This window comes from Ailuropoda melanoleuca, chromosome 14, assembly GCF_002007445.2.
Source record: "Ailuropoda melanoleuca isolate Jingjing chromosome 14, ASM200744v2, whole genome shotgun sequence".
Taxonomy (NCBI): domain Eukaryota; kingdom Metazoa; phylum Chordata; class Mammalia; order Carnivora; family Ursidae; genus Ailuropoda; species Ailuropoda melanoleuca.
Window position 1 is genome coordinate 105920866 of NC_048231.1, and position 16948 is coordinate 105937813.

Consider the following 16948-nt stretch of genomic DNA (forward strand, 5'->3'; position numbering starts at 1 on the left):
GCCGGGCCGGCGCGCGTCCGCTGGGGAAGAGGTCTGCCTTCCCGGGAGACCTGGCCCGGGCGGCGGCGCTGAGCGCCCGCTCCTCCCGCTCCTGCTCTCGCTCTTCCTGCTCCCCGCCGCCGCCGCGTGGATGCCAAGTACCAGTTTTCCAGTCCCTTCCAAGTTTCCACTCGGCCCTCCGGCTGCAGTCTGCGGGAGCGGAGAAACTTTGGGGCCCGCGCCGCCCTCCGGCGGCACCATGAAGTCGGCGGAGGAAGGTAAGCCGGCGAGGCCGCCCCCGCCGCGGACCCCCGCACCCCCAGCCCCGCCCGCCGCCCGCGCCCCCCGGGGTCCCGGCCCGGGCGGGGCGAGCAGGCGCGGCCAGGGTCTGCCGCTGTGAAGCGCGCGGGCGGCGGGCGCGCGGCACAGACTGGGAAGCGGTGTCCCCCTGGTGTTTCCCCAGAGCAGCCCTGATTTCGAGCGCGCCTTCTTGCCAATAGGTGTCTCCTCTTCTCCAGCGCTGAGCGCAGCCTCGCGGCGTATCCGCTGCAGAAACTCAGTTCAAACGCAGGCGGTCTGGGGATCGGGCGAGGTTAGGGCCGTCACAACCACAAGAAACGCTTTGCGATGAAGTGAGGTTTCTTTGGGAAGGAAGCCTGGCCGGTTCCTTCCCCAGTGGGGCAAGGCCACCCCGTGGTTTAGGAGACCAGCCACACGACGGGAGGTGGGGGTCTGCGCCCCTCCCCGAGCGCCGCTGGTGGCGGAGTCTCTCCCCCCGCCCCAGCGCTGTCAGGCTGGTGGCTCCACCGGCAGGACTAAAGGGCATCAGAGGCGCTGTCTGGATACAGCCCCTAATTGAAGCCATTTTGCAATCTCAAAACGTTGAGTTCCAACCGCAGAAAGTGATTCAGGACAGTTTGAAAAGGACTCACAAGTTTCAAGCCTCTTGTTTATGGTCACGAAGGTGCATAAGTGTCTGTCCCAAAGCCACTCCTGACAGAGTCTCGCAGAGTCCCTTCACCCCCACCCACCTGGCCAAGCAGCCTGGCTCTCCTCTCCTGGGATGCTCCTGCAGGTGTCCGAAAACAGCCTCCGGAGGGGGCCACCAGCATCCTGGTTAGGGATCAGGAGAGCAAATGCGCCCTGAAACTGGGAGACAGCTTTCCAGATGCCTCATCAGTGCTGGAGTATTTTATTTAAATCACTTTAAGAAGCTGGCAAACGTGCCAGTGTGTATCGAGGACGATTTTCCAAGGGCAGCGGTGCCTCCAGGGAGGAGCGTCTGGGGCGCCATCCTGCTAAGGGCCCCCCTCGCCCTGGAGCGGCTCTCAAAGACTGGCAGCTCCAAGAAGGTCCTTGTCTCTAACGGAGATGATCCCCAGGCGGTACCCTCAATAAAAGGAGATCAGTGATTTTCTCCATATTTTGTATCAGTGAAGGAAGAGGTATATTTCTTACCATTTCATCCCGGTTTAGGAACTATCTAAATGTATGCATCAGGTAATATTTACGGGACAAGCTCTTGCTATTAGAACACTTTCTAAAAAGCGTGCTGAGGGTTTGGTTGTAACTTCTTGGGCACATTTTTCAGTCTGTCCCCATATTTTTCAACACTGCTTTTAAAAAATGTGGGTCTTTCAAAGTTTAGATTTCTTGACATGAACAGTTGGTGGTCCATCCTGCGACTATCTCTTCTCTTTTACAAGAAGAAAAAGCATCTGTGGGGTGCTGGTGATTCTTCCTGTTTCCTACTTAAGAAAGTGCATTTGAAAGGGCCTCTGCGGACGGACGTAGGGCCAGGTGCAGTAATGGCTGTAAACGGCGAGTGTGGGGATGTTTTATAAGAGCTACCATGTTAGGCAACCAGAAAGTGCGATGGAGTCCTTCCCGGGCCCAGGCCGAGGGGATAAGAGGCGCGCAGCTCCGGCCGGTCAGCTCCTGCCTGGCCAGGCGCTGGGGGACGTGATCCGTTCTCTCCCCAAGGCCCATGTGAGAGTCTGCGCGATGCCCCAGCACTTCCCTCTAGTTTAATGAGCATCTGGGTTGGAGCTCATTAAGAGCTGTTGTTTCTGAAGGCCCTGTGCTTGTTTTTCCGCGTGGAGAATGCAGAGAAATGCAAGGCCTTGTAGGTAGCCACCCACCCACCCATTCCGAGGTTGCTCCACACAGAATGCCCCTGGGCTCTCCAGGGCAGAACAGAGCTTGCTCTGTTCTCCTGACACTTAACTTCGTGGCCTTGTTTCCTAATCCAGATTAGAAAAGGCCCTGGCGCTAGTGCCCTGCTCTATCACACCCAGTGCTGGAGCTCTGTGCGCCGTGAACACCCGCAGCCACGGAGAGGAAGCGCCAAGCTAAACATTTCCATCAGGACAGGAGTGTCTGCTGAATTGGCAAATAGCTCCAAACCATTTACTAGTTGCGAGGCACAGCGGGGCGGGCGGGGGGCGGGTGTTGCTGGTAAAAGGAGCACTTAGAAAACTGGCCTGCCCGTCTGGCTACTTTGGTTGGGGATCCGAAACTAGGTGGGGGGCAACTCAGCCTTAGGCACAGCGGGACTGAGTCGCCGTCCCCGTGGCCAGGTGGGAACTGGGTGGGCACCTGTGCATACGGAAGTGTGAACCCACTTTCTCTCGAACCTTGAACAAAAAGCTGTAGTCTACGCCCGACAGTAAGGGCTGTTACTTACATGTAAATTTTTGGTGGGGATTAGAAGGTGGCTTCCGGGAAAACAACTGGAAAGAGAAAAATGAAGTGTTGCTTCTCCACAGAAAGACTCCGTTTGCCCAAAGGTCAGCAACCCTCCAACATGCATGCAAAGTGAGGACTATTATTAGAAACTAAATCAGGCCAAAGTGAACCGGAGTTTATCACTGGAGAAAACCAGCCATTTGAAAAGGGTCATGGGAGAGAAGCATGGGGGTGGGAGCCCATGATTTGCAGGTTATTTGCTTCCGAAAAAGCAATCCCCGCAGGGCCAAAGGCCCTGCAGGGCAGAAAGGAGGGTGCCCGTTCATTAGCAGTGGAATTGCAGAAATGGACATCTGTGCCACCCTGCCTTCTCTCAACTTGAGTCCCCTCCAAGAGTGATTCTCAGTGTCCTATGAAGTTCCCTGCTATTCCAGATGTTGGATGCACGCGGTGAAGGCACTGGGGACAGGCGGGACGAACAGCTGGGAGAAAGAACATAAGGCAAGAATGGTGCCCAGGTGCGCCTTCAACTTCCGTTTGCTGCGGCCAGGCTGCCCTTGTGCTGGCCTTGGGTTCGGGCCCTCCTGCACGCAACCTCTGAAAGCTCTGCCATTAACTCGCGGACGCTAGGAGAGTGGGCTGTGTTTAAGAAGTTGCAGGACTAAAGTGAGCGGTGTAACAACGAAGCGCAGTGGCAGGTGGGTGCTGGCCTCGAAGGAGGGCACCAGAGCTCAACGGGGCTGCTGCTGGCCGCCCGCTCGGGGGCCGTGGGCCGTCTGCGAGCAACGCAGAGCTCCACAATGCAGAGGAGAGCATTTCCAGTCCCTACGGGGAAACCCGTTTTCTTGGCACTTTCTGGTGATATGTTTAGCTATGGGGGCTGGGAAATGGCACTCGGGCCGTTGCTTGTTCCAAGGGGCAGAACAGCTTAGAAAGCAAGCCCGGCTGTCCAGCGGATTGCGTGTCCGCGCTCAGGCGCGCCGGCCTCTGGCAGGACGTGCATGTTGTAGACTCAGGCAGCAACCAAGACGCGCGAAATCCTCGCTCCAGAAGAGCCCGGCAGTTTGGGAGCTTTTTCCCCTAAACTTTTACGCAGATTCCGTAGGCTCGGGTGCGGTGGGCCCTCTCTTTGGAATCAGTCCCGATCTTTGCGCCACCTGGGGCCGCGCGGGTCTGCGGGCTCTCGTCCCGTCCCCGGGCCGCCGGGGCGCACGTGGACCCCCGGGCGCGGGCGGGGGGCGGGGGACACGAGCGAGCCGCGTGCGCCTTGGCTGCCCGGAGAGTTTATTTAAANGCGCGGGCGGGAGTCACGTTACCCGGGGACGCGCGGCCCGGCGCCGGGCGCAGCCGAGCCCGAGGCGGCACGACCACAGGTGCCCGCGGCCGGGGCCGCGACCCGGGCCCCGACCCCGACCCCGACCGACCCTGACCCGGGGCCCCGGCCCCTAACTGGGCCAGGACCCCGGCCCCCTCACCCCAGACCCAGACCTGACCCGGCCGGGGCCTTGACCCCAGACCCTGGACCCCGAGCCCCTCCGCGGACCCCAACACCGACCTGGCCCGTCCCAACATGACGGGGCTGGAGGAGGACCAGGAGTTCGACTTCGATTTCCTTTTCGAGTTTAACCAGAGCGACGAAGGCACCGCCGCTGCCCCAGGTGGGTCCGCGCGGGGCCTGGGGAGGGGGAGGGGTCACGAGCGAGGGGTGCAGGGCCATCGGGTTGCTATGTTCCAGGGAGCAGGGCCGGAAGGTGCGCGACCTCCGGGGTGCAGGACCCGAGGGTGCAGGACCCTGAGGGGGGTGGTGGTGCGGCATATGGAGGTGCAGGGCCCAGGGGGTGCAGAAGTGGAATTGCGGTTCCAACCTGCAGGATCAGGGGGTGCAGGCGTGGGGGGTGTCTGGGGTTGGGGTGCAGGGTGCAGAGCTGCAGGCCACCCCCCTGCAGGGGGGTGCAGGGGTCTGGGCCTGGGGGTACAGGAACCAGGCAGGGGTGGCTTGGGTGGGGGTGCCCTGCCCCCAGGGCACTGGGGGACCTACTAAAAGGGATTGAGTGTAATGGGGAGTTGTGGGTGGCTGGGAAAGGCCAATGTTCAGGTTTGTTGCCCAGCGGCTGTAATAGGGACTTCTGGGGGGCGCCTGGGTAGCGCAGTCCTTAAGTGCCTGCCTTCGGCTCAGGGCGTGATTCTGGTATTATGGGATTGAGTCCCACATCAGGCTCCTCTGCTGGAAGCCTGCTTCTTCCTCTCCCACTCCCCCTGCTTGTGTTCCCTCTCTCACTGGCTGTCTTTCTGTCAAATAAATAAATAAAATCTTTAAAAAAAAATATATATATATATGGACTTCGGGGTCACAGAGGTCAGGTTCCCTGCCTCTGGGTCACGCGTGTGTGGGGTCTGTCCAGCGGTCCTGCTGGAGGGGTGTCTCCTCCAGGGTGCTTGCTAGTGCTGCTGATGCCAGGGGACACGAGTGTCCAAGGCCCTGGACTTGGACACTGTCAAGGGACAGGTGGTGAGCAGCCGTGGCCAGAGGGCAGAGGGCCACAGAGCCCCTCCAGACCTGTCCCTGAGCAACCTCCCGCCCCTGGCCCTCCCAGAAGCAGCGTCTAGGGGAACCAGCCCTCAGGGGCGCAGAGCGTTTGTCTCTTTCATTTTCTCTTCTCGGCAAAAATAAAGGTTTCAGCTAAAGAACAGATACACGAAACCCCCAGCCTTCTGGAGTAGACGAAAAAGGGCACGAACTACTGAATAATTCCAGCCAGCTCGGAGGCCTCGGTGTCTGCGGGGTGGGTCCGGTGGGGAGACCCCAGCGCCGCCCCCCTTTCTGTCCTGCCCACGTGGCGGAGAAGCGAGGAAGCTGACCGCGGCACACTTGGCTCGCACACCAGGGCATGGCTGTGATGATTGTATAATATTTTCCATGTCGTTCACCGCCCCTCTTTTAAAATCTGTAACGTCCTGTTCATTTTTAAAAAATAAACGTTCCAGCCAGGCAGAGGCTGCCTGAACTTTGTTATCCGTACCCCGTCTTCGTCTTCGGCGGCTGTGGGTCTCCAGGCCTCCGGGGTCGGCGGGAGCCAAGGCAGTTGTCTGGGAGAGATTGGGATGGAAGTGGAGAAATGGTCCCTGAGGCCTTCTTGCTTTCCTGCCCGGGTCCGGCTGCCTGCGCGCTCCCTAGGAACGTCCATCAGAAGATTTTCATCCCCGTGTCAGTCCACTTAGCAAGCGTCTGTAGTGAGAGGTGCGCGGTCAAAGTGTGGGCCGTGCTTGTGACCTCTGTATTGTGTGACCGTCTGGACAGGCCTCCCTCTGCTGTCCTGGGCCCCATGGGTCCCTGGGACCGTTCCTGCGTCCTCAGGCTTGCTGCCGTGCTGGCTTGCACAGAGCACAGCTTTCTGTGGCTTCTCTGACTAGGGGCTCCCAGAGGCAGGGAGGGCCTCACCACCGCCTTGTGCCTCCCAGAATGGCTGCTCCAAACTGACTGACTGGGAGCCAGTAACATTCTTAAGGCTGCTTTTAATCATCTCAGCCTAGTCGGTGCCCCATCCCCAGGCTCCCAGGGGAGCTCAGTCCAGTGAAAGCCTCCTGCAGGAAGACCTCCAGGGTATGAGCACCTGGGGCCCAGCATTCACCAGGCTCTGGGGGAAGGGAGGCCTCGGGCAACTTGGAGGCAGCTCTGGGCAGAGGAGGCCAGGCAGAGAAAGAAAGGACTCTTTCTCCTTGTGTGGTAGAACTTGCTAGAAAACGTTAATTTTTTTAACATATTTTTGTGAGTGGTATTCATTTTATTAAGATTATTTCTTAAGAGCAGTTTTGGGTTCACCCCAGAAGGGAGAGGAAGGTAGAGTGCTCTCCCCTAGACCCCTGCCCTGACGCAGCTCAGCCGCCCAGTCATTTAACACCTGCCCAGGGAGGGGCACCTGTTACTGCACCGACCTTCATGGACACACCATTCTCACCCACAGTCCACAGCGGACATTAGGGCTAGAAATGCCCCGCGCTCGGCCTCTGCGTCCCTCCTTCCCCCCCAGCTCCCGGCCCCCACGGTCTGTACCGTCTCCATGGTTCTGCCTTTTCCAGAACGTCTGAGGGCTGGAGTCACACAGGACGTCGCCTTTTCCGACGGGCGTCTTGCACTTGGCGATGCGCACTCCGGTTTTCTCTGTCGTTTCCGTGGCTTGTCGCTCGTTTCTGTTTGGTGCTGAGTAATATCCCATTGTCTGGATGGACCACAGCGTGTGGATCCATCACCCACTGATGGACGTTCTGTGGTTGCGTCCGGGTTTTGGCAATTATTAGTAATGCCCTTTCTTTTTGTTTTTATTAGTTATAGTATTGTATTGTAATTACTAAACATTAAGCTAATTATCACGTTGCTGTGTTAAGTTGTTACATTAAATTCTCCAGGCCTTAATGGACGATAGAAACGGCTTCTCGTTATTTCTGGAATGAGTCTGGATATAAATAAGTGAACGGGTGACTCACACGGAGTTGGGCCGTGAAGCAAGGTAACACAGCCTTATATACCACACACGGGGACCGGCGCTCTAAGGACCCGGAAGCCCTGACCACAGTAGCCGTGCCCACTGGTGTCTGTTACGGTTCCCCCGGGGCTGTGAGTGGCACCCACCACCGCGCACGCAGTCACTTCCATCACTGCGTGCCCCCCTTGGGCCTGTGGCACCCCCAGGGGTTGTGTCTTCCCCGTGCTTCAGAGGTTGGAGTCCTTTCCTTCCACAGCGCTCGGCAGGTGCAAATAGTAACCATGAGTTGAGAGAAAGAAAAGAGAATGTTTGAAATAATTTGCCCCAGGGCTGGGCAAGAGTGTTGTTTGCACTCCCAGGGCCTCCTCAAGTCCCTGAGGCCACTGGCCTCGTCCCCCGGGGCAGGAGGCTGGCTGGGCAGAGGGCGTCCCTCCGGAGAGGCGGCGACGAGGAGGCCCGTCCCTTCGGTCTCAGGAAGTAGCTGCCTCCTGTGGGCTGGGAGGCGGGCGTGGCCCTGCTTCCCACCCGGGCTCCTGTGCTCTGAGTTATTTTGGCCCCAAAGCTGCCAGTGCTGTCGCCCTGGCAACTCGGGAGGAAGTTGGCCAGGCCTCTGGGTCGGAGCTGGAGCGTCCCCAGCAGACAGGCCACCTCGCGCCCCGAGGCGGCAGGTCTGCAGTGGGCACTACGGGCAGCCCCTCGCGGTTCACGTAGACAGGGGACGTCTCTGGAGGGACCTTTATTCCTGAGTCTCTGCAGAGCAGTGGGACGATGATGGGAGGAGACCCGGGGTCTCTGGTGCCGGGGGCTTGGGGAGGCCCTGGGAGTGGGCCCTGTCCCCAAGCAGGGGTCTTGGGGCGTGCCGTCCGCTTGCGGGACAGGCGTCTGCGTGCGTTGTTTGGGCAGCGCACCCTCTCCTTTTGTCCCGGGGTTCCAGCGATGCTCCATCTGGGTGGTGACCTGTAGAGGACATTTTAATCTGTGTCTTCATCAAAGGAACGCGGTAGCTGGTGACAACTCGGATGTTTTTTGATTCCTTAAAAACAGGGAATGAGAAGGTGGAGGCCTGAGGTAACGAGACGTGTGCAGAGGCGCCGTCAGGGCACCCCCGCGAGGCTTGCTACGTGGGGGCACCGGGCTGGACCGAGGCCGGGACGGAAGGCGAGGTGCGCTTGTGTCTGGAAGCCTCAGTAGCGTGTGCTGCCGTGATGCGGCCATTCTCCTGGCCCGAGAGAGCTTGTTCCCGGCAGGTTGTTGGGCCCCCCGTGGCTCCCCGTGTTCAGTGTGTCCCCACAGCGGCCCTGGCCACTGACGCACACCTCCGCGTGCTCCGTGTCAGCAGCGCCCGGCAGCAGGCTCTGGGCAGGAGTGTGCTTCGGTTTTGTGTTGTTTTGTTTCCACTACCTGGGAAATTCTCACCCCGCCGCCTGGTAGCCGCGTGGTTTCCCTGGGGGGGACGTCCACTCGGGCATCCTGGAGGACAGGACCCTGCGCCCCAGCTTCTCGGGACGTCCAGCTTCGTGTCCTGCGTGCGGGTCAACCCCAGCAGGTGCCAGAGGGGAGAAGCCGGGCCGGGGCATCTCGGTTTGTGGGAGATGAGGGGAGCCAGGCCTGCTGCATCTGCGTGCCACGAGGGCCCGCGGAGGGCAGGTGCCGGGCGACGCAGCCCCAGTAATGCCCAGATGCTGTTGGCTTCGGGAGAAGGGACGTGGATACACCTTTTTGGTGGTGGATCAGGAATGACAAAATTGGTTCTGAAATAAATTCTTTCTCCGCATGAGACGAAACCCTTCTGACAACTCTGGTGTGGGTTTGCCGAGCGCTGGACCAGTCTGGCCACGTCACGCATCCTCCACCCACCCTGGTGTCCGGCCCCGTGTCCCCAGGGCACCTTGCCCGGGGCTTTGCGACTCCAGGGTGGACGTGTGAGAACCAGGAGGCAGGGGCCGGTCGCGTCTTCCGAGGACGAGCCACACTTTTACTCCCGGTTAGCGTGGTGAACCGTTTCGAATACACCTCGCAGGATCCGTGCGTGAACTGGGGCAGTTTCTTTCGTGCTCAACAGCGCTGTAACTTAATGAACGCTCCTTGGCAGACAGCCAGGCTCCGAAGACGTTGGCGGAAAGTGACCCTGATGGGTGTCGAGTGCATCAGTGGCTCCCGAGGTGACGTGAATCAGCCGAAAGTCTCGGGATTGTTCAGAAGGACACTGGAAGTGTTTTCATTCTGTGTAAATGTAATCCTTTGAATAGTGAAGTAATTCGGATTTGAATACGGTTTAGGTGGGTAATGAAAGCAAACCGGGTGGGAGGGAGGAGGGAGGGGCAGGGAGAGCCGCCTGGGTGAGCTGGGACCTCCCCCTTGTATGTGTGTCTGTTCTAGGAGAGGGACCTTTATTACCCAGCAGCCCCCAACTCTTCGGTTGAGCGTTCCTAATGGAGATCAGGCATTTAAGGTTTTCATTTTGTAATTTGTTTGATTAAGGAAAAGTCACGCTTTAGGTGAATCTTTTTTTTTTTAATAAAAGCTTTATGTTTTTTTCTTTTCTTATTGAATTATGATTATTGACCGACTGGTTTACATAAAGGCCGCTCTTAGGATGTTCTGAGAGTCGGGGGGCCCTTCCTGCCCTACACCCCTTGTCTTTCGGGCCCTAGAGAACACTGTGCTCACACACACACTGGTCAGACCCGCCTCACTCTGCCATTGCACCCAGAACCCCCAGTGCCCCCCCCACGCCCCCACCGCCCTGTGCAGTTGGACCCTTGGGCTTCGGGCACCCAGGAGCAGGGGCTGAGTCCCGTGGGCAGCTGGTGGGGAACCCCCAGACCTGCTCTTCTGATTGCTAGGATTTGTTTTTTAAATCATGGGATTACCGTCCTGCCAACAAATGTTAGTGCAACTGTGGGCTCAGCTCTCTCTCGCTCTCAAGTTGATTTTAAAATTTTTAACTAGCCTTTACTCCCAATGGGGGACTCAAACTCACAACCCCAAGACCAAGAGTTGTACCCTCTTCCAGCTGAGCCAGCCAGGCGCCCCATCTCTTAAAATAAATTGTAGACACCCGTGATAGTCTTTTAACTGGGGAAGGAAGCGCGGGGATTGGTCCATTAAACCTCGCTGGAGGTCCAGACAACCTGAGAGAGTCCTGGGAGCTGGGGAGGCCTGGGGGCCCATCGCAGAGGCATCACAGGCTCCTTGCGGGCGTGGGTTCATGACACTCATTGATACTCACGATGGCCTCTAATATTCCCTGTCAACCTCATGCCGCGTGCTTTGTCCACTGTACTTGGTGGTTTCTCTTCAACATGGAAACACATTCTTCGCCAGATGCTAGGTCCTTGTGCCTCACACAGGTACAGGGGCTCGAACGCAGGGCCCACAGTAAGTGTGTTTATGCCAGCTGGGGGTGGGCCGGGGCCTGGGGAGGCCTCGTCCATCTGGGAGGGCCTGGTGAGGTTGTCCCTGTCGTTAGGACGTTGCTGGCTCGAGGTCAGAGTCCCTCAGGGGCAGGCAGGCCGCACACTTCATACCTGCTGCTCAGAGACCCGTCCGGAGAAGGCACAGTCCCTCGTGCCTGTGGGCTCTTTGGGGCCCCCCAGGGTGTGTCATCCACCCCGAAAAGCCGAAGGGGAGCTGTGACCACAGCAGAGCGGCATGGTGATTCTCTCTCGGTGGGCCCAGCACGGCGTGATGGCCGCACTGGCGGAGGTGGTGTCTGGTGTGCTGGGGGCAGACAGAGCAGGAGGGGCTGGGCTGGGACATCGGCAGACCCCGCACTCACCCAGGTGCAGGAGGAGCTGGCGATGGCCAGAAAGGGGTGTGTCGCCTGCACGGGCGGCTGTCGGAAAAGCTCCTGTTCCCGATGCCAGCACACGTGGCGGCCCAGAAGGCGGGGGTCTGTGGCCGGTCGTGAGCCAGATGCCAGGGACGGAGGGAGGCGGACGTCTCTTTATTTTATTTTTTATTTTTTTAAAGATTTTATTTATTTATTCGACAGAGATAGAGACAGCCAGAGAGAGAGGGAACACAAGCAGGGGGAGTGGGAGAGGAAGAAGCAGGCTCATAGTGGAGGAGCCTGATGTGGGGCTCGATCCCATAATGCCGGGATCACGCCCTGGGCCAAAGGCAGGAGCTTAACCGCTGTGCCACCCAGGCGCCCCGGACTTCTCTTTAATTCAAGCCTAATTATATGCCAGACATAATAAAGTTATCTGCTGAAGTCTACATCCTAAAATTCCTGCTCTCTGCATGTGTAAAATGAACTCACACTCGCTTTATTAATATTCTCAGTATCGGTCACTTGATAAGAATGACCGTCACGTGATGACGGGATGCGTTGCGCACAGCCAGCCTGCCGTGCCCTGCGCCGGTCAGACCGGTCAACATCTGTACATGCGTGAGCCGTAGCCGTACGTATGCGTGTGTGCCCGTGCGTGTGCGGAGCCTGCGTGGAGACGCGTGTGCCCGTGCGTGTCTGAAGCACACACGTGGAGATGCGTGTGTGTGTGAAAATACATGTATGTACAGCACGTGCACCTAGAGCACTAACGTGCTTGCGGCTGGAAATGAGTAACTTTTGGGGGAGGTGAATCTCTCGGACGCCTTTCACTGAGGGAATGGTGATTAGCGTTCAGACCCCTGCAGCTCCTGATAAGTCCTGCGCTGGGCAGGCCCTCCCAAGGATCAGCCTACCTTCTGTGGGTCTTGCTTGCCCTGTCTCCCCTCCCCCGTACCTCCCAAAAAAAAAAAAAAAAAAAAAAAAAAAAAAAAAAAAAAAAAAAAAAAAAAANCCGCAGACTGCACCACCTCTTCCTGAGGAAACTTGACCTTCTCTGCAAAGTACCTTTCCTGGGTTTTTAACTCCTTGTTTGATTTTTACAAAGATTGTAATTTTAAACTTTTGATGGCAGTGTTTGTGTTCAGGCCCTCAGCGAGTGTGCAAGGGTGTGATGGGGATGCCGCGAGCGTCATTGAGCATGGGACACAGTCCCAGGTCTGGCAGCACAGGAGCCGGTGGTGGGAGGCCCAGCGGCCCGCCTCCTGCCCTGCGGAACCCAGGGCCTGGTCCTTTCCTCGCGCTCCATGTCGGGGGTCCTGCTCGCCCGCGGTCCATGGGAGCAGACTGGGGGGGGGGGCCGCGACTGGAGACGGGCAGCTGGGTCTCTGTGGGCGTGAGCTCCAGGGCTCCTGCAGGCACAGCGGTCCTGAGGGGACCGCTTCCTGGCCCTTGAAGCTCCTCCCTGGGCAGGGCTCTCTCCCCCAGGGCGTTTTGGCATGAGGCAGAGCATCTGGAATGCTGATGCTTTCTTGGAAAGGGGGCGGTCCTGTGCGCTCTCCCAGGCCACCTGTGAGGGGCCTGGAGGAAGAAAGGCGTTTGGGGAATAGCAGACGGTTTTCCTGGGGGGCGTTCGGAGCAGTGGAAGCAAGGACTGTGAGAGCCTGATGGCCAAGAGTGGTGGAAGGGCTCCTTCTGGCGATGAGTGCTAGCAGAGGCAGACGCCCACCTGTTTGGGGCACTAGACCCGCTTCTGTCCGTCAACACAGTGGGGTTTGAACCAGCGCTCCAAGACCCTTGATTTCCATGGTTGGTCTGTGTGGGTTTCTGGTCACAGCGCCGCGGAAGGGCGCCCTGTCACGGAACCACATCCCTTCAGGGCAGTGCACTAACCCAGGGCCGGTGTCCGGTTTCCATGTGCTCGTGCATTATTTAGAGACCTGGAATACGCCCTTCTTGGTGCTCAGTAATGAGGTACCAAGATGTTGTCAAATGTCTTTTCAAATAGGAAATCCAGAAATGTGGCCTTTCTGTTGAAAATTACTAATTACACTAGTAATGATTTTTAAAATATAGTTTATTGAGGTTATAATTAGCATATAATGATTCTTAAATCTAGCTGTGTATTAATGTCCTCTGCTTTTTTTTCCCCCCTGAAACAGGGATTCCTAGGCCCTGAACTACTGTCAGAATTTACATGAGAGAGACCCCAGAATCTGTGTTTCTATCTGATCCTCGAGGTGTTTTCTTTGTAGCTACTGGTTAAGGCAACTTGACTGTGATTAGCTTATTAAATCTCTTTAAATGTCCAGGTTTCTATAGCTAAAATTCACCCATCCCCCCACTCACCCACCCACCCACCTGCCCATCCATCCGTCCATCCATCCGTCTGTTTAACAAATTGGGGACCTTTTACGTGCCAGGCACAGTCTTCGGCTCTGAAGACAGCCGTGAAGTAAAGTAAACAAAGGCAGGCAGGGGTTCCCGCCCTCACAGAACTCGATTTCTCCGGGTGAGAGAGATGATGGACAAGAGGATGCTAAGTGTTGAGGAAGAGATCAGCTGGGGAGGGTGAGGTGGCCCTTGGGTTGGGGACTGAAACCTGGGAAGGCTGGGGAGGGCGGTGTTTGAGGGAAGAGCAGAGGGAAGGAGGGAGGGGGTGTATCTGTAGAGGCAGGACCCTTGGGGCAGAGGGAAGCCCGCGGAATCCGAGGCTGGTGTGAGGGGCAGTGGGTGCCCTTGTGCTGGAGAGCGGAGAAGGGAGGGTGGCCCCGGGCCTCGTGGGCCAGGAGGGAAACTGGGAGCAGCACTGAGTGGCGTTTCAGCGGAAGTGTCCTGGGCTCCAGGCCTGGGCGTGTGTGGTGCCGACGGGCTCACTAGCTGTGGGTGTGTTTTCTGGTGACTGGCCCCTCACGCCGTCTTCCTTTCTGTCCCTTTCCAGAACACTATAGTTATGCACCCTCTAGCATCAGCTCTGCTCTGCCTCCCGGCTCGGCTCACCCCTCGCTGCCGGCGCCGTGCCACGACCTGCAGACCTCGGCCCCAGGCATGCCGGCCGCCGCGGCAAGTCAGCCCCCGGGCTACGGTGGGCCGGTGGACAGCGGGCCCTCGAGCTACTTTCTCCCCTCCAGCCACGTCAGGCCCAACGGGGCCCCCGCCCTAGAGAGCCCTCGCATCGAGATCACCTCCTACATGGGACTGCACCATGGTAACAACCAGTTTTTCCACGATGTGGCGGTGGAAGAAGTCATTCCCAGCTCCAAGCGGCCCCCGTCCACGGCCACCCTGAATCTGCCCAACCTGGAGGCCTACCGAGACCCCTCCTGCCTGAGCCCGGCCAGCAGCCTGTCCTCCCGCAGCTGCAACTCTGAGGCCTCGTCCTACGAGTCCAACTTCTCGTACCCCTACGCATCCCCGCAGACGTCCCCGTGGCAGTCGCCCTGTGTGTCCCCCAAGACCACGGACCCCGAGGAGGGCTTCCCCCGTGGCCTGGGGGCCTGCGGCCTGCTCGGCTCCCCCAGACACTCGCCCTCCACCTCGCCCCGCACGAGCGTCACGGAGGAGAGCTGGCTGGGGGCCCGCACGTCCCGGCCCTCGTCTCCCTGCAACAAGAGGAAATACGGCCTCAACGGCCGGCAGCTGTCCTGCTCCCCGCACCACTCGCCCACGCCGTCCCCACGCAGCTCGCCGCGGGTCAGTGTCACCGACGACACCTGGCTGGGCAACAGCACACAGTATACCAGCTCCGCCATCGTGGCCGCCATCAACGCCCTCAGCACCGACAGCAGCCTGGAGCTGGACGGCGTCCCCGTGAAGGCACGCAAGACCACCCTAGACCATTGTCCCTCGGTGGCACTCAAGGTGGAGCCAGCAGGCGAGGACCTGGGGACCACGCCGCCCACGTCCGAGTTCCTTCCCGAAGAGTTCCCGTCCTTCCAGCACATCCGGAAGGGGGCTTTCTGCGACCAGTACCTGTCGGTGCCGCAGCACCCGTACCAGTGGGCCAGGCCCCGGTCCCCGACATCCTACACCAGGTGAGCGCGGCAAGCCCGTGGCGAGGCTGTGGGCTGTGGGGCTGGGTTCTCCTGGCCTGGGGGCGGAGGTCCAGATGCAGGCGCTCGGGGGGCTGCTTCCTCCCGAGCCCTCCCCAGCTTCGGGCTCGGTGTGGAGCGTCGGCCTCCCCTGGCTTTAGAAGCACCCTTCCATCCCTGCCTCAGCGCCATGCGGTGTTCTCCCCGCCTGGGCCTGTCTTCAAACCCCCCTTTTTACGAGGACACCCTAAAGACCTTGTCTTCCCTGAGTAACCTCCTTCAAGGTCCCGTGTCCGAATCAGGCCGCATTCTGAGGTGCGGGGGGTTAGGGTTCCAGCACGTGAATTCTGGCGGGGGCAAGTCAGCCCATAACAAGGGCTTGTGCACACGTGCACTCAGGTTTTTGGGTTTTTTTTTTTTAATAAAACCAAATGACGCCTCTCCTCTTTGTGTGTTCGCCTCTGCCGCTCACCCGCTTTCTTTCTCCCGCCTAATTGCTATCACCGCACGGGTGCAGATGGGGCCTTGGCTCAGCAATTCCCCAGGGCGGCGAGCCCTGCTCCCCGCAGTCGGCCCTGCCCGCATTTGGAGAACAACATGCCGCCTCGTCCCAGGAGATGGGCGCCCGCTCCCCGGCAGTCTGGCGACGGAGAGCTCAAGCGTGTTCCCAGCACCGCGGACTGGGTTGTTGATTTTTCTTTCTCGTCGTGTGCAGGCTGCCGCCACTCCACTGGGTCCACTTACTCAGCCCACTGTTTTTATTTTTAACTAAACAGCTTTCCCAACAGGTGGGCCACTAATGACCCCTGGCAGAGTGCTTTCTGCTCCAGGATTTTTATCAGGCATGAAACGTGCCTCTCCTCGCGGGGTGCGCCCCCCGCCCCCTGGGAAGCACGCACAGCTGCAAACATGCTTCTGCACGCGGTACCGGGTATCCTGGGCTTGGCGTTTGGTTCTTCCTGCCCCTTTTTCTTTGGAGAGCCTTCTGGAAGCCGTACTGGGGAGAGGGATCCGTGGGTTCCAGCCTTGTGCATCATGCAGGAGGGAAAGCCAGTTGGCAGGGTGACTCAATACCGAATTTGCTGGGCTCTGCTCAGAGCCTTTTTCCACAGTGAGAGCCTGTGACTCGGGGGTCATTGGGTTACAGGTTCTGGGCAAACCCAGATAAACCTTCTGAAAGTTTGCGGCAAAAACCCAATGTGAGACTAACAGTTTCTAAAGCAGTCAGACAGTTTGCGGCAAAAACCCAATGTGAGACTGACAGTTTCTAAAGCAATCAGACAGTCAGACTTTCTAGCGGCATGACGTGTAGACCAGGAGTCCGTTAAGAGGAAACAAGAAATCGAGGATTACCCCTGGTTTCTGTTGACTTGCATTAGGATGTGTCCACATTTCTATCCCAACTGACGCTTTTGTACCCTACAGCTCGAGAGGCTGGTATAGTCACAGGTCTCATCCAAACAAACATATCTCAGCACCTGGGTTTCCGTCATGAACGTGGGAATTTTAAAAAACCTGTTTGGAAGCATTTAAACATTTTTATTTTTTTGTTTTTTTTTTTTAAAGATTTTATTTATTTATTTGACAGAGACAGAGACAGCCAGTGAGAGAGGGAACACAGCAGGGGGAGTGGGAGAGGAAGAAGCAGGCTCACAGCGGAGGAGCCTGATGTGGGGCTCGATCCCATAACGCCGGGATCACGCCCTGAGCCGAAGGCAGACGCTTAATCGCTGTGCCACCCAGGCGGCCCGCATTTAAAAATTTTTAAGAACAGTTTATGCCCACTGTACTTTTTTCATAATTTTTAAGTAAAAATACCAATATCTCAAAGCTAACGATCTCAAGCACAGAGGCTCACATGGTGCTGTTTTCTACCACCTGCGTTTTCATGGCCCATGAAGGCCGTAGGCACTCGTAAGGGGCCCTCACCGGACTCTTGAGGTCAAGACCACAGGTGGTAAACGTGGCACGGGGATATGTGGCCATGCCAGTCA

At 58.1% G+C, this 16948-nt stretch overlaps 1 protein-coding gene across 3 annotated transcripts in view; it reads left to right on the forward strand.

Moving 5' to 3' along the window:
* Positions 1 to 6: 6 nt before the first annotated feature.
* Positions 7 to 16948, forward strand: part of NFATC1 (nuclear factor of activated T cells 1) — a 106943-nt gene continuing 90001 nt past the window's right edge. For 2 of the 3 annotated variants that reach the window (XM_034643045.1, XM_034643046.1), the window contains exons 1-2: positions 7 to 257; positions 13865 to 14957. In XM_034643045.1, the coding sequence (XP_034498936.1) occupies positions 131 to 257; positions 13865 to 14957 (1220 nt within the window). In that variant the 5' untranslated portion in view covers positions 7 to 130. Of the gene's footprint in view, positions 258 to 3969; positions 4326 to 13864; positions 14958 to 16948 lie in introns of those variants that run through there. The other variant, XM_011226398.3, reaches the window with a different exon arrangement.